Source organism: Haliaeetus leucocephalus, unplaced genomic scaffold (genome assembly GCF_000737465.1).
Source record: "Haliaeetus leucocephalus isolate CR32 unplaced genomic scaffold, Haliaeetus_leucocephalus-4.0 Scaffold228, whole genome shotgun sequence".
Classification (NCBI taxonomy): domain Eukaryota; kingdom Metazoa; phylum Chordata; class Aves; order Accipitriformes; family Accipitridae; genus Haliaeetus; species Haliaeetus leucocephalus.
Window position 1 is genome coordinate 22,991,908 of NW_010972664.1, and position 26,616 is coordinate 23,018,523.

At 38.8% G+C, this 26,616-nt stretch overlaps 1 protein-coding gene across 2 annotated transcripts in view; it reads right to left on the reverse strand.

Annotated features, from left to right (window-relative positions):
- Positions 1-26,616, reverse strand: part of MAN1A2 (mannosidase, alpha, class 1A, member 2) — a 141,032-nt gene that overhangs the window by 80,527 nt on the left and 33,889 nt on the right. For both annotated transcript variants that reach the window (XM_010567515.1, XM_010567516.1), the window contains exon 3: positions 15,144-15,240. In XM_010567515.1, coding sequence (XP_010565817.1) covers positions 15,144-15,240 — 97 coding nt within the window. The remainder of the gene's footprint in view (positions 1-15,143; positions 15,241-26,616) is intronic.

Here is a 26,616-nt window from a genome sequence, read left to right on the forward strand (position 1 = left end):
AATGCAGAGTTCATCCCCAGAAGTCTTGCACCTGCAAGACTAGAGGGTAGAGCTGGACATAAGGCAACACAAAGGACAATACACTTAATGTAACACCTTGGCTGCCCCATGTCACGAGGTAGGTGCAACTTAAAACCATTTGTGGGCTACGCTAGGTTGGGTTAGAGAGTAAAATTAATGAATTGCTCTCAGCTTCTTTCTGGGAGGACTATGTGGCGAGGACATCATTCTTCATTTGTTCCTAACTAACAGCTTCCGCCGAATTCTTCTGTATCTGCTGAGGTCCACAACCTAACCAGAACAGGCACTGATGTTGTCATAGCTGTCTTCCTCCATCGTAAAATGCACTGCATTACCAGCAAGGCATCAGCTGAAATCTAAAGCAGGAAGAAACAGCAAGTATTCAAAGATCACTGGACTCTGCACGAGCGTCACACGTGGTGCTGCTATAGAGAAAACAGACTACAATGGATAGGCAGCTGTACTTGCCCCGTCCTGATGTTGATACAAACCATTCAGTCTGAAGTCACAAAGAGAAATAATTTTCCATTCATAATAGAGTATGGGGTTTTTTCCCTTTCATAACCATGCTAAGATCCATAAATTTTGCCTTAAAGGACATGAGGATAGTCTTCCTAGAATTAAACTGCAGAAGGTGTCTTTTGAAAAGTAATAAAGTAACTCTAAACAATGAGATAATAGTTTAGAGGAGTATACACTGCTTACTACCACCTCAACCAGTCTGATCTATTATTGCTCTGGATACAGAGAGAGCAGATGTCTCATTGTGGTGGAAAAAGGCTATAAAACAATTAAATTATAATAGAAAATAACACTTCTCCTAGCTGAAGGCACTCCTCCCAGGGTCTGCCTCTGTTCAATACAAAGGCTGGGTTGGTCATGTTGCATAAGATAATAACTGATTCCAAAAGGGCTCAGTTCTACAAATGTCAGATTAGGAAGTTTCCTCTCCATATAATTATAGTTCTAGTTGACTGAGCTCCAAATTTAGTGAAGTTTGCCTAATTAATGCAATGCTCATTCTTCTAAATAAAACAGAACATCCATCATGAGTTAATGGAAGGAATTTAGCAGTGAAATAGCTGAACTATTAACAAAAACATGCACACTCTCATTAAGCAAGAGTACTATTCAAACGGACTGCAAAATAGTAAGTCAGATTTATATTTAGGTAGACTTCAGTTTCCTGAGATTAGACAAGTAATTCCTTCAGTTGATAGCACATAAATCTACAGTCTGAAATATCTAGCAAATCACATGACTAAGTGTAAACAGCAGGGCCATTAAAAGAAAAATGGTCTTCCTATCTAAAATTCTTTCAGTATGCTGAAGCACTAGATGAAGAACTGGTTTATTTATACCATTTTGAAGTCTCACAAGAGACTATCAAAGTACAGGGAGACAGATCGTTGTCATGTGTTCCATGACAAAAGGAATATGGAGAAAATAAATAGCCCACTTTCATCATATCATAAGGATAAGTATAGAGATTTAGAAAGTCTGATACCAGCTACAGGGTTGCTTAGTGTATTTATTATGTGGAAGCAGAGGAGACTATGAGCAGTGAGGTACTGGAGAAAATATGCGAACTAGCCTAGATCAATTATGATCAGAGAAGACTATGAAAATTGGAGACACAGACACGGTATGTAAATAAGGAACAAGATGACACATTAAAACTCTACACCAGCAAACTGAAGTCATGCACTCCAAGTTGAAAAGTAATCATCAAATAGGTGCTTCACAGACACTTTGATTATTTGACACAACACCTGTACCTACTCCTTTCTTCAACAGGGACACACCACATGCAAATCTCATTACTTCTTCCGAAAAACACTTCCATGGGGGCTTTCGTTAGCCTGAGCTGAGGGCTGAGCAGGTATACTGGGCCTGGCTGGGATGGAGTTAGTTGTCTTCACGGCAGCCTGTATGGTGCTGAGGTTTGGATTTGTGACTGGAACAGCGTTGATAACACACCAGAGTTTTGGCTGTTACCAAGCAGTGCTTGCACAGCATCAAGGCTTTCTCTTTTTTGTTCGCCTCCAATCCTTTGCCAGTGAATAAGCCAGGGGTGGGCAAGAGGCTGGGAGGGGACACAGTCATGACAGCTGACCCCAACTGACCAAAAGCATATTCCATATCATATAATACCATGCTCAGTGATAAAAGCTGGGGGGGGGGGGGTAATCTGGCAGGTAGCCATTCCTTGGGGACCAGCTGGGCTTCGGTCAGCTTGTGGGAGGTGGTGAGTGATTGTCTTTGCATTACTCCCCCCCCCCCCCCCCCTTCCTTCACTTATTAAACTATCTGTATCTCAACCCATGGGTTCTCTTGCTTTTGCTCTTCCTATTCTCTCCCCTGCCTCGCTGGGGAGAGAATTTCCCTTCTCTCCCTTTCACCCTCTGTCCGTCTGTGCTCTAACACTCTTGTGTTAGAAGTGTGCTAGTGTCTTACAACACACTTGGCATCTATCCAGAGACCAGTTAGAGGAGTGACAAACCTGAAGGAAATGCAGATCAAGTGGCTCTCTCATTATCAAAATGCGCACTAGGTCAGAGCAGGGCTGCTACAAAGTCAAGGAAAGCAGCTTAAGTGGAAAAATTACCATGAGGCCACTTTGCCTCCAAGGAAAGTCATATACAATAGGCCTAATAGGTGCATGTAACCATTCTTACCCTTCTACCTTATGCAGTGACTGTAATGGAAATGTTTTATTTATTAAGCAGAAAAGATAGCAAACGGAAGACCCAGAAGTGGGATGCTCATCAGTTAAGGAACTACAATTGAGGTAGGGTTTTAACATTTACTAAACCAGTGAAAAAAACAGAGGCATCTAATAGAGACTCTTGTTCTTGTTGACAAGGTCAGCCTGCGGATACCACCAGCAGCTATGCTTTGATGAAAGCTATAGGAACTGGCAAGACTGCTTGAGGAAAAACAAGCAGTTGGATATAGTAAAAGCATTTGGGCTGTTACTGAAGACAACTGGCTCCGTATCATACAAATAGCAAGTACCTCTGTGTCAAGACATCCCTGCTATAGAAATAAGTTATTTTATACTCTAGAAAGCCAACTTCTCTTCATAAGCATTAGAAAGCTGGAATGTATAGTTAGTTATGTGTAGAGACCAGAGATGTGGATGTAAGGAAATGGCTCTCACTCTCGAAACAGCCAATGGGATGATCATACTGAAGGACAGAACCATCAGATACAAACAGACTTCATGTGCCAGAAATAGTATTGTCTCAGCCACTCATACCCAGTTCTTGGTTTTTTCAGGGCCCTGGACAGACATCATTTACTGGAAGCAGAACCTAGTCTTACTGGGGCAGAACACCTTTGATTACTGGTGTGTTTAATTGGGCGGGGATCAATTTGCAAAAGGAATCCAAGAGGACTGAAGTCTCAGGGGATAATTTAACTTAATTCCTAAGTTAAATTTCTGCTCTGGCAGGTGACCCGAACTTCAGAGCGGACCAGCACTACTGCCAGAGCAACCTGACAATTGGGGTGTGCCCAAGCATAGAGCAAATCCTCCCCATTCCCCCACAGTGACTCCAGAAACAAAAGAGGAGATGTAAAGCCTCCTCAAGGAAATACACCCCGGCACACTTTGAACCTAAAAGATTAGCTGTTTTCATATAGGCAGGTGTTTTAATCCCTAGCAACAGAGCAAAAATGCTTCCTTGAAAACTCAGCCTGACATTAAATAAAGAGTTATTACAGTCTTAAAAAAATAAATATTCTTGTTATTGATATTCCCGCCCGCCCAGCTTCAGAATGGCTAAAAAATGCAGACTGGGCAAGACTGTACTGATCTTGGGAAAGTACAGCGATTTCTACTTAAAAAGATTCAAAGAATTCAAGTTTTCAGATTGTAGCAACAGGATTTCTTAATGTGACAGACAATTACAGACATGGTAGAAATATATATAACATGAAAATTAAAAGCAAACAATTATCAACCCAGTTTTCTGTACCTCTAATGAGGCTCTGGCAATAAAGCTGCCACTACTCAAGCATACCACTTGTAAAATATCTTAATGACTCACAAGGAACAAGATAATGTTTAAGAAAATGAATTAAACTTTTGAAAAACAGAGTTTAATTCCACTGTGAAAACAAGCGCCTCAAAATTAGTCAATGAAACCACACATTTCATACAAAACTGCAACGTATGACTTCAGCTCAGCCATAAAATGCAATGAATAAGCCTTTAAGTACCCATGAAGAAACCAATTGCCTTTAACATTTTAGACTAATTAAGAAAGCAGAACAAAAAACTAAGCATGTTGATTGCTTAGTTCTGTTAAGTTGCTGATAACAGACAACATGAAAAGGAGTTCCTAATCTTTTGTACCAGACAATAAAGTATTTCAGCATATAAATAACATTAAATAATCAATTGTAATGCTTTCCTTAATTTTATAAATGAGGAAGTAATGGGAGTGAAGCACTGAAGTGTATGGTAGTCTTTGAATCTATTAAAAAGTGGACCTGCAGGTAGATGTTATTAATCAACAAACTGCTGCTTAAATAGCTACATCCTTAAGACCCAAATTTAAAAACTTTGTCTAAGAATTTATACCATGGTAAACCTTCTTCTCTGCTCTTCACTTGATTGCTTCACTTCGCTGTCCAACTAAATCCTACACAGCCCTTTAGCTTAATTCAAAATTCATACAAGCAAGAGCTGAATGCAGTCCCTCGAGTACAAAGCCTGAATGTCCTCAAAACTAAATTTGAAAAGGGCTTAACATATTAATACCAGACCATTTAGATTTTCTACGTTTCTTTCCAATTGTGTCCTTTTTTTTTTTGTTATTTTGTTGTTAAGCACAAACACAAACCTGAATTACTGCAGATAGGAAGAGGACTGTGTGCAGACCATAATTAAGATTAATGCTGAAACTATCATCTGAGTTAGCTGAAGGTTAAGACCCAGTGATAACTGAAAGGCCGCAAAGTCAGGAGAGAAAGATTAGGATGAGCTTCAGAGTAGGAAAGGAATGAGGGACAGGAGATGACATTAAATTGAGTACAAAGGAGGGGACAAAAGTGTATCATATGGGAAGCAAGAATAAATGACAAGAACTGAATGGTGATGGCAATCAGCTACACACATGAAGCAGTCAATCAAAACTAACCCAAAATACAGATATGGAGCAACTCCATTTTGAGAAGTCAGGAAGTGGAAGATTCAAGGGAAGAGAAACTGTCAATGATGGCTCAGAAGTATGCAGAACCGAAATACAGACAGCAGTCAGCTGAACTCAGCAGCAAGCAAAGCAAGATTAATATTTGACAGTAAATAGGAGAGCAAGATGTTATCTGGACTCGAGTATAGTTCTGTGACCTGAGTGCAGAAATCTTATGTACAAAGCAAACTAAGTACTGATCTTCCAAGACAGTAAAGATACAATTACCTGTAAGAAATTGTAAGCTAAACTACTTTGTCAGCTAGGCAGTAGGAAAAGCATCATGAAAACCGCACCTCTAACAGTCATCAGGTCACAAAAGCTTTTCCATTTTTAGCTAAAAGCTTGGGCCACTTCCACACATTTTGGTCTAAACCACATACTAAATTGTCTTTAAGACAGCTGAAGAGGAGCTGATTTCAGTGTGGTAGCTGTAAAACTTCACCAAAACGGTGCAAAACTTGAGTGAACAATATTAGTGGATTAGGCACAAGCACAGCACTGCACTCCCGTGGTTGAACTGTTTCGGAATTCCAGCTGCCTCATACATCTGCTGGCTTTGGATGACAGCAAAGTGTACTTGCATCTGCCTCCCACTTTGTACACATGGCCATGTAGTTGTCCTTACCATATTTAGTTTTAGAGCTTAGTATGCTAACGCTTATTTAGTTGTCATGCCTGTTTACTTAATATTTTAACACAGTCCAAAATAAGACTGCATAGCCTTAATTTCACTTCCTTAGTACAGCCCCTGTTCTTAATTCCAAATGATAGGAAACAAGTTTAAATTTAGGAATAACATTCCCACAACCTAAATAATTCCCAAATCAAAACAAACATAAGTCCAAAGATTCCCAACGGGAAACAAATATATTTTTTTTCCTCAGAGCAAACCATCTGGTTTGAGAGAAAAACAGGAGAGGATGCTATTAGAGAGAATAAAAATTCTCAATTTGAGCCTGAGCCCTGAACTCTACTATGACTTAATTTCTTCATTACCATTTGTGTAGATGTTTACCTCACTATTCTATAAGGCAGGTTACAGAAATGAGGTGTGTTTATCTAATTCCACTTTGCATCTGTGCATCTCATTATATTTTTTTTAAAGGCAGAATTTTCAATCTTCTGAATAATGCCATAGGATTTAACATCATCAGTTCAGCAACACGTAAAAAAGCCACTGACAACAACTGACCTAAATGTGTTGTACATGAGCTAATACAAACTGGGTGAGATGACTTCAGTGGGAATACTGTATTATTAAAAAGAACAGAAGACAACAGCTGCTCATCGTGAATTTTCCCGATATGCATAGGCACACTTGTGACAGTTTGATGAAAGAGCAATAACATTCAAAAAATATTCTTTGCTAACCAGAGTTGTCTTTATCTATGGCACCAGTACTGTAGAACAGTTAAGAGGGAACATACAGCCAGATTGCATCCTGCCTGCACGCATTTGCAAGTTTTAGAGAACAACCATATTCTGAATAAACACGGTATCTATTGCAGTGAAGGAAAATAGTGTTTCCAAAACACTATTTGCCCAATTAGCAGCAGAGGATAGCTTTAAATTAGATAACTGAGGAAAAGTCAGAAATTTTGTAAAGGGAAGTCTTACCTTAGCATCAATGTTACAGTCTTTTTAAGAAGTGAACTTGCACATGGACAGAGAATATATACAGAAGGTATCTGAGAACATCCCTTAACAAAAGCTCTTAAGAAAACTAACCTGCCATAGGATAGGAGAAAATTGTTCTCACGCAAGTGAGTAATTGTTTAAGAGACAGGAAACAGGATAAGTGTAAACAGCCAATTATTATTGTGAGGGGAGCCCGCCAGTGGGATACTATCAAGATGAATACTTGGGCACATTCTTATTTATGAAATAATTTTGAAATATGTATAAATTACCATATTTATGAATAATTTGGAAATACCGTATACCGATCAGGATTTTGAAAAGGAATGCTACTGCAGAAAAGCCACCCTATAGTGAGTTTCTAGACTCCATAAGGAGCCTAAGAGACACAAAATACAATTATTAGGAAAGGAACAGTGAACAAAACAGAACAAAGTTTTAGTATTCGCCTCAAAGAAAAAAACCAAAACTTGAAAAGATACAAAGAAAGGAGATAACAATGTATAGGGTATGAAAAGACATATGTACAAGAAGTGACTTAAGAGACCAAGAATCTCCATGTAAGACAGGCACACAACTGAGGGCATATGCAGTTCTACAAACTTGTGAATGGCAAGGAAGAAATGAATAATGGGTTGGTTTTTTCCAATACCAAAACTGATCACCTAGGACAGCGAGCAGACCTCTAAACTAAAAAGCTTTCTACACAATATGGAATCAAACTATGGAACCACTCGTAATAGAATACGGTGGGTGCTCTTAAATTTGCACAGACTCAAAAGCAGATTGGACAAAAATCACAGGAAAATGAACTAAAAGTGATTAAATAAAATTTGCTGCCACTGACCACAGAAGCACTAACACTGCACAAACCTTTGTAAGGCAGGGAAGTACTCTAAGAAATGCTCACTTACTACAGGATTTTCCTGCTCTTACATTTCTTCCCTAGGTACCTGTTGTGAGCAATTTTTAGAGGATGAGTAATGATCATGTTTGATCTTTCGTCCGACCTGAAGGAACTTTTCTCACATTATCAGAACACTGTCTTAATTCCAAATTCAGCCAGCAACTCTAGAGTGTTATGTTCTTTCTTAAAATTTTATCTTTCCAAAATTTGTGTTACTGGGCAAAAAAATACACATTAAATGTACATATAATATTCAACATTGCCTCAGTGTAGTCAGTCATTACTGATTTTGCAGAGGACACAGCTGCATAGGCTTGTCCTAAGGCAGTTTCATTTACTTTAAAATTTGAATAGAACCTGAAATACAGATATTGAGCTGATATCTACATCATGAAATTACCTCTCTTTACTAGTTAGTGTGAATGGATTTTCTTTCCCCTTTCATTTGCCACAGAAAAAGGCAATGATGGGTAGATTACCTGTGCACATACAGTTAAGATAAAAACTACTGCTCACCAAGTAGGTTGGGGTTTTTTTTTCCTCCAATCAAAACAACCAGAAGTCAAGAACATATTTGTTTACATATATACCTCACACACCTTTTTTGTTTTCATTTATCCTCCACACAGATTCAGAGGCTGAAAAAAACATGCACAGAAAAAGGATGCTGAGCAGTTGTTTCTCCTGTCTGCTGCTTCATTAGGATTTTACAATGAAAAGACACCAGAAGGTTTCAGCCATATTTTCAAAAGGCTATCCCTCAGTCTTTAGGGTATATCATCTAGTTTCTTCCCAGCAAAAGTGTTTGTCTCCATAATGTTTATAAATTTGTAGGTTATTTGGCAGTCAAAAAAAACCCCCAGAAAAACAAAAAGCCCACAAAACCTGACACCCTTGACACTCAATTATGTGAACTTCAAACGTAAATGACAACTAATCAGATGGCAGCAGATAGTGTCAGAGCAGCTCAGGCAGCCCAATAACTGTTACGACGACAGATGACAAAAACGTCTAGTAAACTAATGAATACTTCCCAGGGTAATATTAAAAAAAAAAAAATCTGTTAAAGCACTTTCTTGCAGTGCTTACAAGAAATACTCCGCCCCTTGTTTTTTAGACCACAAACAGGACAAAGAAATCGCATTACTCTCCCAAGCTATACTGTATTTGCCAAAGGTATTGGAAAAACAGACTCCTTTGCCTGGCTCAGCTCCTTCTTGCAACAGCCTCATGCCCTTGCAGTCTGACAAATGCATTTTCTCAGCGGGGCTTGGGAGCATCGCTGCTCCCACTCTCCGGCACGGCGGAGAAATGCACTGTCAGATCTCCATTGCTTAGCAACACAAAGATCTGCGGCAAGAGCTTCCCACGCTGCGGCAGTGGGCAGTTGGCAGCTGGCTCAGCAACTTTCTCCCAGGTCGTGGGGGTTTATCAGCGGCGCTGGTAGCAAAAGGCTGAGATGGGCTGTGCAGCAAGCCAGGTAACAGGACACGCTCAACGAGGTGGTAGAAACCAAGTAGTCCACCGGCAAGTTAAAAAAATTCAGCTCACTAGCTGCCCCAACTGAATCCTTGAGTTGTTCCTTTGGACACATCTTGCTCGTTAACCAACATACGCCTCAAAATTTCATTTTTCCGTACGTATGAAGCAGCACCATGTTATGTTGATGACACTGAACGTGCCAGACAAAAATCTCTCATAAAAGAGAGAACAGCTTTATTTGGTCATGTGTTAGGGAAGAGATACAGCACTGCATTGCAGCCTTGAGGCTCGACTAGGTAATACAAATGCAACCACAATGTGACTTCATTGACAATTTTCTCTTCCTCCCATAAGACATTAACCCAAGACAGAGCTGGCAGACATCTCAGATTAAATTGACCATTTGCATGGCGTGTGAGAGGAGAGAACAGGAGAGGCATGAAAGCACTATAGATGCATGAGACAGTTCTAGTGTGACAAAATACAAAATAATAATTTCATTAAATCTTTGTGCATGAGAACGGGAGTGTCTGCATGCAAGCATCTACAACTTAAAAACTCCACGTCGTTATTACTTAGGAAAGATCTTTTCATACCCTTCAAAACATATCTAGACATATATCTGTTTATGTATGTATACATTATCAGATCATCTTCATGTAACGCAGCTCATCTCTAGACAGAATACATCCAAATGCAAGGTTTAGAAATGCACTGCTAGTAATATGGGAAGTTTACAGTTTTGCAAGAGTTTGTATCAGTACTTTGTCCTGTACTTATTAACTGACAAACTGCACATCTTTATTCTCAGATAGTTAACATTACAAAGAAAAAAAACACACTACAAATTTCTAAACTCTCATTTCAGAAAGCATCAGGTAAGATGACAGCCCACAATTTCTAGTTTTGCTGAGGACAATGTTCTGAGTTGCCCAAGGATTGTGGCCTTTTTTCTTTATTTTTTTCTTAAAGTCATTCAGGTTCTCAAATAAATGTTGTATTAGAAAAATAAACATCAAAGACTAATACAAATCCACTAGTACAAACTGCTCAATTTAAATCACAGTAAAGCATCCTCAAAACTTGTGCTATGGTAATTAGTTCATAAGCCACTGAAGTAAAAGATGCCACAAAAACATATAGCTTAAAATTCTGAAGCATATCTGGACTCGGTAATTTTAATGGTGTTTCCATAAGGTGTTCACTGAGGGGTAACTAAACAAGGGCAGGGACAAATCATCTTTAAATAGCATGTTTCAGATGGTTACTCTGATCCTCAAAAGCAAATCCAATCAGATTTCATTACAGCAAGAGAATCCAACACTATCATCAACTACTCTGGTTTTTGTTAAACCCAGAAAACCTTCTGAAGTAAGCTCAGCATTTGCCATGCTTGCTCATTATCTGACATGCATCATTTTCCATCAGCCTTTTCTCTTCACCCTTTGTGTTCTAATGAGAACTTGATGCAGATCCCATACAATCCCATCTCTGCAATAACGCCCTGCGGCTGTCATCAAATTATTCCAGCAATTTAAGCAGACCAACAAGAAAGTTAACTTTTTTTTTTAGCTTAACTGCAACAACCACTAGCAGAGCTGCAAATAAAAATTTAAACTAGGAAGAGAAATTACTCCTCTCTGCTATACTTTTTCCTTGCCTTTTATACTTTATCTTATGGGGTAGGAATAAATAACAAATCTTGAGATTACCAGCCCTTTCAAAACCAGGCAACTTTCACAAAAATAGGAACAAGTTATCACCCTGCTGCACCAACACAGAACATCTAAAGGTTTGTTTCCTATGTCATCTAAATGTAAATATCTTTAAAAGCCCACCAATTCCCAGTCATGCTTTCCCAAAGCAGCACCATACTACTAATGCTGTGACCCAGCTGTTGAAGAGGTACTATTCAAGATTTTAACTACTGACTGACTATACAGTTTGATAGGCAACATTTTTAGCAGGCTCTCCTTTACAATTTACAGTCACCAGGTCAGACATCTCGAAAAGACTGGCAGGAGTTTCTAGCTGCAGGTCAGCTAAAGCAACCCCAGCAGGTTTTGTTATAAAAGTCAAACTAATAATTGGGGCAGCCCACAAAGGTTCTCACTGGCATGCTTCAATGAGGCACAGAGCATCTTGCTTCAAAGTTTATCACCTTTCCTTATTTTTTTAATGACTTAAAACTAAGATTTATGAGAGCAGAGCAGGCCACCTCCTCTCGCCTTCTCTGATCCCAGTCTGAACCCTGCTGGATCTTGCAATGTTAGGAACACTAACGTTCCTCTTGGCATATAGATATACACTGCTTCGGAAGGAAAGGGGAGTCCAACAAGGAAGATTTATGGCTTATTTACCTTCCAAATTGAATTGTGTTTACCCCACTTGAGAGTTATCAGTAAACCCAACTTCCCAAAGATTCATGCAAAGGGTTGCAGTGTCAACCAGCAATACCATCTCCTTGCTGAATCTCACAGACACGCTATGAATTGAAATGGAAGTTCAACAGACTACAGTAATAACAGAAAATAGTTTGCGTCAAATCGGCTTTGAGATGAATAATAAAACCAGGTTTTGCTGAGCAGCTTTTTATTAAAAATAGCATCAGATTTCAAAAAGAATTATGTAATGCTTCTGTAAAGGCAAATACCACTGGGAATGGTGTTGTTATGGGCAATAGATTGGTAAAGTACTAGCAATAACAATACAGCCTAGACAGTCCTTGGTACAAGTACCAATATTTTTTCCCCCCTTCCCATCAACAACCCACCAAATCAACAATAGCTCATTCTATTTTAGATTTGATATATACTGAAGTCTATGTATTTCAGAAAAGTTTTTCATATGAAATAGCCTTGAACAGAGCAATCATAACATGATTTGGCTAAAAATTAAATGGCACAAAATAGCATCTGGATTTTAAAAGGACAAACACCTTAAGGAATCAGCTGCTAGAGTTAGCAGGAATAAGAGGATCAGAAACTTGAATGTGGGGGAAGCCTGCAATTTCTTTCAGACAGCAATGCCAAAACTCCAAAGAATAAGCATTCCAAGGAGAAAAAAGTAGAAGTACTCCAGACTCATTAGGAGACATGTTAGAAGTAAGCAGAGGAGGAATGGAAAGAAAATAAAAGACTAGAGTAAAATTATAATTCAAAATTGCTTCAAAATATTGTGTCAGTCACATTAAAAACAAACGTTAGAAAAATGTTTTCCTGCCACATAAAGAAAAAACCTCACTTCACAGAGAGTCTGGGTTACAAACCAAGGCTAATCTAAAATTATACTTGGCAAACTAAGCAACAGAACTGCACGTAAATTCAACAGCAAAGACACATGATCATACAGGTGAATGTTAAAGCTGTTCACTGTCAGACCCAACTTCATCAGCTGGAAAAAATATAAAGGAAAGCCAGGAATTAGAGACAACATACAACTAAATCACAGGAGGCTTCAGAAAAGATTCTTCTAGTAGAAATGAAAGTAGTGCCAATGTGCAAGGTAGCAAAGAGAAGTTATCTAAAAATACTACATGATACTCTCCGGGAACCTAAGAAATGTCTTTCTGTCTATCATGGCAGAAGCCTGTTGCTCTGGTCTTCCCTTCAGCCTCATGCTCTTTCTTGCCCTATGCTCAGAACCGGCTGCATCTCCACTTCACTCTTCAAACTCCTCATCCAGTCCAGATGCTTTTTTCCCCTGAGGATGCTAACTTGCTTATCTTCCTCCCCTCAGACTACTCTCCCTGAGCCAGTCATTTTCTTTATAAAGGAATATAAACAAGGAAAACAATGTCAGCTTTCACAACGTACTGAAGTGTAAGAAACCAGGTTCCAGTGCATGACCAAAAGCCATCAATGCCAGGCTGTAAGGGGTTTGCCTGCAGTAAAGGCAAACAGTTCTTACTGCAGGTAGGGCTAGTACAGCACCTGAAAGTATTCTCCTGTGGATTTAAATAGGCTGCTACACACTACAAGTTTGGGGGGGAGGAAGTGTATTTGTGGGGTTGTTTTTATTTGTTTGTTAAGTACTGCAGAAAATGTAACCCAGAGGCTCTCTTTCCATTGCTGGGAGCAGGGGAAAGGAGCAGTGTGCCTAGTTAAAGTTCTCCTCCTTTCTCCGTGTCCAGCACTTATTTAAGGTTGAAGTTCATCATGCAAGTAAATTTGCTGAAAAACTGTTTGGATATAAAGAAAATCACTTGTTTATTTGGTAAGATATAAGAATGGTTTCAAGATAAAATTTAAGGAGATCAGGGGAAGGGACAGAGCAAAAAAATGAAAAATCCCTTTAAGTATTACAATACTTTTGAAACAAGTCCTTTGGCTCTTCTTTTGGAATAAGTTTCCTCTGGGAGTTTACTTTTTCCCCTATGAATGAAAAAAAAAAGCTAACGAAATTTTGATCTAAGTCAATTTATTCTGGGTTCAGGCACTAAGCACAGAAAATGAAACAATTACACAATCCTATAATCTGTATTTCTATCATCCGAAGAAACAAATTAAAGGTTGAAAGCAAGATAAATAAAACAAATACTAATTACGAGAACCAAACTCACACAGAGTCATTAGTCAATTGCCTTACAATAAAAGCCAATAAAATCTTGATTTCAGGCAAACTATTATAACCAATACTAACATACTGAAGCTATACACAGTATATTCACACTCATTCTTGATGTAAAGAGTGGTTATGATAAATTTGTACCTTCCTCAGACACCAGAGAGTAGATGAACACAGTATGGAACCCTGAAGAGAATTCAGAAAACCCTACCCAGTCTTAGGGCAGCTCTGTGTTTCAATATTGTGTGTGTCAATATAAATGCATGAACTTCATGGCTCAGTCACCTTAGGTGCTGTGTATTCTGGACCAATCCTGGCTTAACCTTCATCACTAACATCAAGGTTATGTGTTTTGCTATACCAGAGGACGAACATAGAGAACCTCCAGGGCTCAGTCCTCAACAGTTACAACCAGGTTTTTTGAACCATCAGTCCTACAGAACTGGGGACAAAAAATGGATTCTTTCCTGGTTTGAGTACCAATAAAATGCTTGTCACTTTCCAATCACTCTTCTACTTGTTCTACCCCAGTGCATTCACACCAAAAAAGCAGTACTGCTGCAGATCACAGATGTTTTAAGGAAGAAAAGTCACCTAGTCTGATCACAGGTATGCAAGACAAGGCTATTCAATTTCTTGAACTTTACCTTCTGTAACACTCATATTCACACCCCATTGCTCAAATATTTTCACTCCATCCCTTGAATTTCTTCAAAACTTGCCCCTACCCTCAAACTTCTGTATTTTGAATGTTTTCTTCTTTCATTCCAGTCTACAGGTTCAGGATCCACAAGTCACACACAAGTAACAATGTCACTTTCACCTTACGCAGACCTTTTTTTAAAAGCTACTTTAAATTTCACCTTGGTACCAGCAGCTTTTTGGCATCTTGCATGTGCATGTTGTCTTGTATCACATTCTCATAGAACTAAACACAAACATCTCGACAAGATGAAGTTGTTTTTTTTAAAAACAAATTTATATTCGTTGCATCCCAAGGTATCATCACTGCATTGTAGCTTTTATTTATATACATATGTGTACACAAAGTAACAGTGCATATAGACACAGCTTAGCTTTTGCAATAATAAGAACATGCTAATCCCCAAAAGATAGTTTAGTAAAGTAATTCATTGAAGTACCATGGAAATAATTGATACACTTCTGTCAACCACACTTCAAAAGATTTATATCAAAACAGAATTTGCTAGGAAGTTTGGGTAGACTTTCAAAGAGGATAGCATGAAAAGAAATATTTAAAAAAACCCAACAAAACAAACAAACAAGAAACCCAAAACCAAAACAAACCAGAAAATATAGCCTACCAAATATGTTGGTGGAATGTCCTTTCCGGGCAATTGGTTTGAGCTCATTATGTCCCCATCCATATTGCCTATAATTGTCCCAGGCATGCTTCATCATCTAAGAGATGGAAAAAATAGGATTCGATTACATTATAAAACTACTTTGTATGAATACAATATTTTACTCCTTATTTGAGACTTCATCTTTCACGGTCACCCCAGCATACTGATAATTACTTTGCCACTATTTCTGTTACAGAAATCAGATTATGTAGCATGAATAAATTTGGAAACAACTTCAAGTCTATTTAACTTGAGCTATAGAGCCTAATGCTCTGCATTAGGTTGTTTTCTTGTTCTTTCTTTCTTTTCCCTAAATATATGCACAGACATTTAAGAATTTAAGCACAAGGAATGCATTTAAGCATAAGGGATTGGTGAAAAATACTGGCTAACGTCTAAGACACTAAATAAAAGAAAAAATATCAACCCATACCTGAAGCGTACAAGGGATTTATTTACACTGGTGCATCCAATTAAGACTAAACAATTTTGCAAAAGGCATAAGTTTTTTATTAGCAACACCTACTTGTCAAAAATATACTGTCACAGCCTCTACCAAATGAAATGCCAAAAGCTTTGCTCTTTAGAAAGCATAATGAACAAAGCAGTATAAAATTTTTAATATTTGCTCCACAAAACATTCTCAACTCTCTTTAATAGATGTTTCCACCACCTAGTAAGTAAGCTACATCTAAAAAACAACAGGTCTTGTTGATGCACAGGTATTAGTTGTGCACATCAGCCACTAAACAGTGTTTTTATGGATTTGCTTAATCTTTTTAAATTCCTTGCTTATTGGTATACAGCAGATATTCAACAGCTACCAAATTGCAAAGTGAATGCAGTTTAAAGAAAATCAAATACTATTAGTTACCTAAACAGATCAAAGCAAGTAACAGGAAGAAATCAGATTCTGAAAGACACTGCCGCAGACAAAAACAGTTAGGAACAAACCTGTTCTAAAACAGCCATCAGGCTGTATCCACAACATTATACATATTTTTATATTGCATCTTAAAAATGGTATTAAAATATTGTTAATATAAACAAAAAAAACCAGAAAACGCATAGGACTTAAATCATCATCTCCACAAGTTTGAGAAATGCTCTCTAAGAGGAGAAACTATGCTAATGTAACTAACAGACCAACACTAACCCTTTAAGAAACTGATTATAGCAGGGCAAGTAAAGTTTTCACTATGATTTACAAGACTGTAGTTTTCTTATTTTAATCAGAGAGTCACCATACTCATAGAAAACGGGAAGGAACAAGCAGATGCTGGCTAAAGAGTGAGGTGCAGCCAGTTGCCTTACCAGCGCTACCTCACATAGAAGCAGCTCTCTTCTCTTACTGAGTTCAGGATTTAGTGGAAGTCACCATCTGGTAATCCCAACTCTTTCAAACCGCATCTAAACTGTCTGCTGAGACACGAAAAACAAAGTCCTTGTCTCCCTACAACCATCGAGAGATCCCTGTCCAACCTACACCGCTGTAATTCCTTTGAACGTAAACTCCCTCCAAATTTCCCATGGCTCCTTTAACTCATGCCCAGACAATAAATGTGAACCACAGCAAAGGTATACGCACAGGCCCAGAAGCTGGGAAGTACTCCTGTGTTAAACTGACATCAACCTGGGCACAGATGTCCTTCTCAAGATGCCAGAGGTCCCACTCCTACCACTTGTCATTCAAAGTCAGCTCACATGTTGCTTTTGGTATTTGCACTAAAAGATTCTGACACCTGATTAGGCAATAATACTGTATCGTCTCTTTTAGTGTCATGAACCTGTAATGTAAGAAAAAGAGGATGCAAATATTATACTAAAAGAGGAGAGAAAAGCCATTTCATTAGCACTCACAAATTCCTTAGTGTTTACAAAGAACTTAATCAAATTGACAAATTGATAGCTATTAGAACCTCAAGATGACTCAGGTAAAGTAGTTTTCTTGCCTGTCAAGAAAGGATCACAGCATGACAAACGCAATAAAAGCCTGATCACAGGCAGTATAGAAGTTCCTCTGAGATCTCTTACTAACGTTATCCAGAATGAACCCACAAATTTTTATCAAAAAATTGTTCATTAACATAAGATCATAGAATCGAGAATCACAGCACCGTTCAGGCAGGAAGGGAGCTCAGGATGTCTCTAGTTCAAGCTCCTTAGTTTAAGTCCTAAAAACTCTACTTGGGAAAACACAGACCTATAGTTTTGGAAGGCACTAGAGGATGAAACAAAAGAATTACTGAGCAGTGAGCTCTCTGTAAGTTTGGTAACAGACGGATGTCTAAACAAGGTGACCATGACACGGCAGATCTAACCAGCTTGCTTCCACATAAAGGAAACTGGGCTTCTGAGACCTCTGGATGCATCAAGTAAATATTTCATGAAGGAGAATCAAATGACCATTGACATTTTAGCTTTGTAAAAATCTCAAAGTGCAGGCAAATACCAGTATAGATCAAAACTAGCTAAGTCCAAAAGAAGAATAACTTGTTTCCTCAAGGCAGAATGTTAATTGTGGAATATTTCACTGTCCCAATTTGCTATGTTTCTGGGGGGAAGGTACAGATTTTCTTACAGACTATTTAGTTCTGAGGAAACCCAAGAAAATTATGGAAATTACGAAGGGCTAAAACAGAATACATCACAATATAAGATGTTCCTATATCCATAAGATCGTAAGACAAAATTTATCCTAGGATAAAATTTCATTAAGATAGAAACTGTAAAGGAGTCGATTTCACCAGATTCATGAATTAATGCAGAAGTAACTTAAGAATACACTGCTGAGACCAGAAACTCTGTCAAACACAAGAGACTAAGACGCAGTTGACTGCATCATCTAAGGTTCTGACATAGGAAATCATATTTTGAGGCGATTAAGCTACTTTGATAAACACAAATGTGTCTGTCCTGTCCCCTCTGCCTCCCCTAAACAGCATACAAAGAATATGGTGTTATAACTCCCCGAGAATCTTTTGACTTCATTACGCTAACTAGTCAACTGATTTTTTCCAGACAAACACTGAACATTACTCTGGCACACAGCTCATTACTCTCCTCTACCACAAAGTGAGCAGACTTCACGATATCATGTTAGCAGATAACTGCACATTACATGCAAGTGAGAAACCCCACAGCTCTTGTATACAATATTAGGTTTTGTAAGGATGATATGCCAAGAGATCTTATAACAACATGGAGATTTCTGTTACTGCCAGTACTGGTAGCATAATATACTATAGATATAACATCTATACTATTGGGAGCAGTTGCGTACACAGAAGTTCTTGAGAGACAGAAGACAGATGCCTCTACCAGCGGAAAATGTAACAGAGGATGCCACTTTGGCTCAGGAAGTACAAGCAACGTGAACTCCTGATCCGAAAAATAAGATTACCTCTATGGTTATGCCAGATAGCATCTGCATAGTGAATGCTGGAAATGCTGAAGAATAGCTGCAGGTATAGATAGGCTTTTCTTCGAAAAAAACTTGTCTTTAAGAGGAGAGAGAAGTCTCAGACATGGACTGGAACATCAGCACTAATGATAATAGAAAGAAGGTAAAAACACTTGCAAAAAACTACCCCCAACCCTTAAAGAAGCCATGACAGAGGCATCTTAAGCTCAGTAGAATGAAAATAACAAGCTGGTCCAAGCATGCATCAGTAACTGTGAACAAAGCAAAGTGTGGATTTCCATAGCTGACATTTCCATATCTGATAGCAGTTTGTCAAGGTAAGTGCTTGGGGCTTGATGGTATATCATATAAAGATCTTGCAATCTGTCCACTGGAGAACAAATGGTTTCAGTGATGGACTTTTTACTGACACTATTAATGCCAGATTTTGCTTTTGAAGGCAAAATAATTCACAGGGTATAAGTCCACTGAATACCAGTCTCGAATATGGTTATTATGGGATGCACCATACACGACAGCCAGCAAGATGCTGTTGCATGTACAGCTTGATAATTCTTAGAAAAAGACGAATTTGGACTCTCCTGCGAGAGCACCAGAATGGCAAGAAGCAGGGCATGTCAAATAAAACTGCTTTTGTAGGTACACCGTTATCTAGATGCTTTTACTGACTTTAAAACATGTTAGTGGGATCTGATCCTCTGTAGTCACCAGGAAATCAGGTTTTTATAACAACAGAGTGGTAATGATGTCTTTTGACAAAATCATAATTGTAACAGTAAAAGGAGGTTACAGTGATTGAAAAGACTTTTGTAAGGGAGTTCTATCACTACAGCAGTATGTTAGAAGCAATAATTCAAACCACAGATTGGCTCAAAAGCCCCTTTCCACTCCTCAAAAAAAGGGCAGACACCTAGCAAACAGAAAATAAGAGTCCTGAGAAATAAACAAAAGAAACAATTTACTGGCAAATTGCAGTATTTACTCATCGTGCTTAGAAGTGAGAAAACTATCCTCTTCTTGCCATTCCATCAGGAATGTGCATAACAGAGCAAATAGGTTTTGCTTTCAAAGGAACATATTCTGGTTAACGGTATGATTTCAAGAGATTTATATAAACCACCTTCAAATTCTGTTTTAAAATTAACCAAGGACTTGCTAGACAAGATTACTGCTCAATTGGCAGATTAAAAATTAATAACCTCTTTCCCACCGTCAACAGAGAATACTTTTTGTAGGTTAAATTAAAGAATTATCATTTCCTTATATATATACTTAGATTTTTGAGAAACTAAGATTTTTGAAGCAACTTAGCAAACTCATACAGATTATTTTATTCTTCCAGGAGCTACAAATCTCTGCCTAAGAGAAATTATTTTAGGCATCAGTCTATGCCTCTCTCATGCATTTCTGAACACTGCCACTGAAAAAGTCTGGTTGGAACATGTTCCTAACACACACAGAAAGATGGGGTTTCTTTTACTGATGAATCTGGTAACAAATCCATTGCTGAAACAAAGCTAAAATGTTTATCAAATGTATGCAAAAGAGGAAGCTTGTCCTTTTTTGTTGGCATGAAATACTTTAAGTCTAAGATGCCTGATGGAACTAAGGGGATAGAAAATACATCAGACTGGTGAGAACTGGAACAGTAGATGTAAAGAGCCTAAACTTGGAGAGCTTACAGCAGTGAACTGACTGCTCAAATTTGTACAAGAAAGCCAAATGCTTTTTTTCCAAGATGATGAATCAGTATTTTTGACCTTGTGTGTCCTCATGGTATCAAGAGAAACTGGTATTCACGGGTTTGACTAAGGTCCTGTGGCGCTCAGAAAGCTACAACCTCCCAGATCATCTTTGTAAACAACCAGGACTGCACATCAGCCAGCAGAAAGCAGTTCCTTTCTTCCAGTCTTGCCTTTTCAGGCATCAATCTAATCACCTTCATCAGCTTATCCCTGCACCTCTGCCAGTTTTACTGTATCCTTTTTGAAGCTGAGAGACTAGAAATAGATGAAGCGTGCAAGATGCAGATGTACCTTAGCTCCACATGCTACCATAAGAACCTTGCCTGTTTTGTTCTCCTTTCCTAAAATACTGGATATTTGCTTTTTGTCTGCTATTGAGCACTACAGTGACATTTCCAAAGAACTATTATAAACACAAGCTCTCATTCTCAAGTGGCAGTAAGTCACCTCACACCTTTTCATATTAAGCATGAAGTTGGACTTTCTCCTGCTCCAGCCCCCATATGCATCATTTTACATTTAGCTGAGAAATAAAAGGGGAGATAATCACTCAGTCCCATAAGATTTTTCTGCAATTCTTCAGTCTGGCCTCAGTTTTCTACTCCAAATCTCCATGTTGGCAGCAAAGTTGATCATACCACTATTCATCCATTTTCAAACTCCAAATAATTTATCTGTATAATTTAGAAGATGGATCCCCAGTGTATGGCCTCCATGGCCTCTAGTACCATTTATTTGTACTCTCCATTTCCTGCCTTCTAACCAATTTCTCCAAGCAAACAGAGACACAATCCTCCATCCCATGGCTGCTTAGTTCAACAGCTGTCAGTGATGAATCTTGCCAAAATTTTTTTTTTAAATTATGTATATAACTGTCTCCCCCTTGTTCACATGCTTGCGGACTCTTTCAGGGATCTTCTATAGCTTTGCGCATCATGACATCATTAAAAATATACCTGGAAATCTTACATATCTGTGTGCTCAAAAATCCTATTCCCTGTTCTAGTTTTTGTTAATCTGCAGTTCATTCATCAGGCATAGGGATCTGCAGTTCTTTGATCTCCCCTTGAATCCCTTTCAAAAACTGACATCTTATTAGCCACCTCCTAGTCCTCTGGTAACAAAGCAGAAAGCAAGGATAGATGCCAGCAATGAAAATCAAGAATCCAAATCTCAGAGCAAACTATGTCAGAATAAACTGTTGCAAATTTCAGGTATTACAGTATTATACGCAGATTGTCTATGACTTAATGGAACACACCATAAGAGGTTACTCATCAACTACAAGCAGCTCACATTGTGTATCAATTATATCATTGATATTAATGACTCTGAGATGTAACATCATCAGGAAAACTCTATGTTAAAGAACACAGGCATACATTCTATGGAGTTGCTCTGGGAAACAGAGGGGACTACAGCAGAAATGATGCAAAGATGACTAACAAGTAGTAGAATTTTTACTATATTTAAGATGGTGGTCTTGCTTTCCAATCAAAGTCTCCATAGCTGCAAAACCACACATTGTCACTTGTGTAACAGATCTTGTATAATTTAATATAGACCGCTCTTCCATCTAGCCATAATTCATGATTTTTGCTACCAACATTTCTGCAGAATGGGAATAAATGGCACATAAAATACAAAATTTTTAAAAAAAAAGCAGCAAGGTCAGTCAGATATCATGGAGCCTTTTGATTCACCCACTTCTGAAGTAATTTACCTGGGGTTTTGCCCATTTTTATTTGGCTGATTATATCAGGGAAGTGAAATAATTCCTTGTTTTCTTGATTTTATTTTGCATTTATGAATTTTAAATACTGCAAATGTGCTACTTCATTGCTGAAAGACAGGTTCTTCTCACAATGGTCTGGAAAAAAGATATCTTTAATAATGAAGACCTTGAATTTTTAACATGTTTCCAGTAATGCATGAGTGCTAGAGAATTCTGTAATTGCTACAGCTTGAATAAATTGATTCATTTTTTAAATATCCTCAGACACAAACTTGCATTCCTCATTAGTAGTACATTTTAAGTTACCAACCAAAGCAACCTATCCAGGATGTGCAGCTGAAATACTGCACCATCCACACTAGGAGCTTTATTTTCATCCTTCTGTTTGAGCAAAATAAATACACCAAGGTACAAAGCTTCTCATAGGCATAAATTAAAGATTTACAAATGTAAAATGAGTTCTTTATACCATCATCCCAACATGCTGGGACACAACTTTCTGCAGGGCCATTCCTAACTTGCCTGGTCTGTACTGGCCAAAGTGCTAATTGCACAATTTTCATTTTAATACATCCATTGAAAATTAGTTTACCAACAGGCTTGATCAAAAACAGTCCATCCTTACTTTACAGAGATTTTGCTCATTCAGTAAAAATAAGATAAGCATTAAAAAAGTGCAGTGAAACTAATTTAAAGCCAACTTAGTTGCTCTCAACATGCTGAATTACATTTGAGAATCCAGAACAGAGAATCCAAATAGCATGCAAACAAAACCACTTAATAAAAAATGTGTATGTATATGTATGTATAGATACAAACACATTTTTATATATACACACACATTTTATATGTAAGTGTATGTGCATATATAAAAGTGTGTTTGTATCTATACAAACAAATGTGTGTATATCTCTATTTTATACAATCACACACACTCCAGAGAGTGTTATCTTAAATACTGAAAAAAGATAGGTCATAATACTTCTTGTGCTTCATTTTCATTGGGATCAAAGCCAGGAGCAGCGAGCTACAAAGCACAATGCAAAACTCTTAACACAAGAGACATGTATTACCAAATTTCCTTTCCTTTTCAAACTGGCAACCTGTCACAAGTGGGGTCCTCCAGGGATTGATATTGAGCCCAATGCTGTTTACTACCTTCATAAGTGATCTGGATGATGGGATCAAGTGTCCCCTCATGAAGTTTGCTGATGATACCAAACTGAGTGGGGAAGGGGACACTTTGGAAGGGAGAGCCACCCCGCAGGAAGACATGGATAGACTGGAAGAGCAGGCTAACAAGAACCTTATGAAGTTCAACAAGGACAAGGGTAAGGTCTTTCACCTGGGAAAACATAATCCAGGAGTGCACCACAGGCTGGGATTTACCCAGATGGGGAGCAGCACTGTGGAAAGAGACCTGGGGGTCCTGGTGGACAAGCAGCTCGATACAAGTGAACAGCACGCTGCTGCGGCAAAGCAAGCCAACGGGATGCTGGGTTGCATCGCCGGCAAAGATAAAGAAGTCATTACCCCACTCTACTCAGCGCTTGTCAGGTCACACCTGGAATACTGTGTTCACTTTTGGTCCCCCCATACAAAAAGATGCAGACAGGCTGGAAAGAGTCCAGAGAAGAGCCACAAAGATGATCAGAGGACTGGGAAGCCTGTCATATGAGGAAAGGCTGAGAGAACTGGGTTTGTCCAGCCTTGAGAAAAGAAGGCTTTGGGGAGACCTTATCACCATGTTCCAGTATTTAAAGGATGGCTACAAAGCAGCTGAAGATTCCATTTTTACAAGGAGCCCCATGGAAAAGATGAGGGGTAATGGGTACAAGTTACTCCCGGGGAGATTCTGATTGGACACAAAAGGAAAATTTCTCAAAATGAGAACAATCAGCCATTGGAATAATCTCCCCAGGGAAGTGGTGGATTCCCCAGCATTGGACACTTTTAAGATTCAGCTGGACAGGGTGCTGGGCCATCTTGTCTAGACCATGCTTTTGCCAAGAAAGGTTGGACCAGATGATCCTCAAGGTCCCTTCCAACCTGGGATTCTGTGATTAAAAACTGATGTCCTAAGCAACTAGAAGTCCAAGTAAGTTTGATCAAGAAAACAAAAAAGAGTATAAAAGCGTCAACAAGAATGAAATTGTTCTAAATTGGTTTTAGATGCTGAAAAAAGTCCCCCCATCACAGAAGGCAGCCCATTTGGCTAGATCAGAAACACTGCAATTACAAAAAAAACAAACGAGATTAGCAGTGGAAATTGTATGAATAGTAACTATGAAAAGATGAGTTACGCAGCATGAAAAGACCTCTACATGGCTAAGTATTTCTTTCTTCTGCACAGCTCTTTTCTCAATAAGCACACAAAATAGAACTCAGGTAAAAGGATACTTACTATTTTTAACCTGATTTCTTAAGAGAATTAGGCTTATGCAATCTTGCTGTCTGTACATCTGCCATTTGCCACATACATTTGCAGTAGCCTTTGAATCTGTTTTCTCATTTCAAACCTGATTTTGCAGAGTTGGGAGGAACCAGATAACTGAGACCTCTACTTTTTGTGCAGGGGTGGGGTGTAAAGAAAAAGATACCTGTGGCTAGATAAGGTAGACAGACACGAATTAGTACCCCAACTGAGAGGAAGGCAGTTATAATCCAATAATCCAACCCTTTATTCGTTCAGAGGGGCAGCATTTAGCATGCAGGTAGCTCTACACCAGGCACAGAACACATTGCAATTCACACAGTCAGACAGGAAGATAAGAGGGCATTCACAGCAATGTGTGCATGAGGAGCGGAGGATGGTATAAGGGGATGTAGGTCAAAAATTCATAGGAAACCATTAGTTTTGCTGCTTATAAAACAGCATTATTAGCAGCCTCTTGAGCATCATACAGAGACTACAATGAAAATACATTTTAATCACTTCTCCTCTTGGCACAGTTCTAAAAGTATTTCCAAAATTGCCTCCACTAATATTAAATAAATTATCTTCCTACCTCCCCTTCTAAGAGGCAACATATTACAAGTCACATTTTAAAAGAGGATACACTGAAAGTTTTGCTGAAGGCCACAGTAAGTTCACTGGCAGAAGAACTCAAGTCAGAACATTCCTAGCTTCCCAGCCAGGACCTTGTTCCTCACTTGGAGGATCCAAACTTAACAGCTACTCGTTCTGCAGGTGTCTGATGTAGCAACTGATCTTTAACTGTGGCCCCTATGCTCCCTGGATGCTCATTTCACAACAACTTTTGCTTAAATGTCTTTCTCCACTTTTTCTTTTTATCAGGAAGCTGTGACAAGCAGGAACAGAACCAAAATTTTGCCATGTTGAAAACGGCTTATCAGAAAGCAATAAGATATCTCCTTGCTATCCCATCTCATTAAACATAACAGCTTTTAAACTGCACAAGAAGCAAGCATGCTACAGCCAGCAGCTTCAGTCACTTCACAACTCTAGCTTATTTGTGTGAACACCACACTGCCTTTGAGCTGAATTTAAAAAGCCTATGCAAAATTAGCACTGCCTAATTACACGACTGCGTATCACAACAAATATAGAACAAGTAGTAGAACAAAAGCTCCAGAGAACTCAGATTTTCCAGTCTATCTTTGAAACCTAGAACATAAAAACTATTTCACTCTTAAGTTTACTACACGCACTAGTGTAACACTCTGGAGAAGCTTTCTTCAATCATGCACACGATTGTATGTGCACTTCAGAGAGGTACCCTGGCATGCTGATTTCCCAGAAGTGGTTTTGGAGATTTCTCCATAATGCTGCCTGGTAGGCACTTCCTTGCTTCTACACAAATGCGAGAGGTGACCCTGCTTAAGCCCTGTTATGTTGATTTTGTGATCCCTTTCTGTCACACCACTGCGGGTCCTTTGCTCATCCACCCTGTCAGTCGCTCCCTCGCAGGGCTGCTAGTTACTCTCTCCCTCCCTCATCGCTCCCAGCTCAAAGACCTCCTGACAAGGTCAGCCATCCTGCTGGCAAAGACGCCTCTGTCCTGCCTTAGCGAGGTAGGTCCCATCTCTCCCAGACAGACCCTGCAAAGAGGGTCCCACGGTTGGAGAACCCAAAACCCTGTTGGCAACACCAGCTCCACAACCAACTGCTGACGCGCGTTGCCAGCACCCTCATCCTCGCACCCTTTCCCTTACTGGAAGGATGAAGGAGACCACTACCCAGACCCCGGGTCCCTGACAATCACCCCCAGGGCTGTGTAGTCAGCATGTATGCAAAACTGATATTCTATGCAATACGATACATACTGACTTGCAAAAGTTACACATCCATGATTTCAGCACTTCTCAGAGCAAACACTTTAACAATCTAAGAACTCAATTCAGTGTTTAAAAGAAGGTATATATATAGAGAGAGAATATCCTGCATGGGATTAGTACCATTACTGGGTGAAATACACTTTTTAACACATATCCAAAATGAATGCTGGCAGTAAGACAACACTGTGAAACCTTAAGCTGAAATGAAAGAAAACCTGAAGCCTGAGT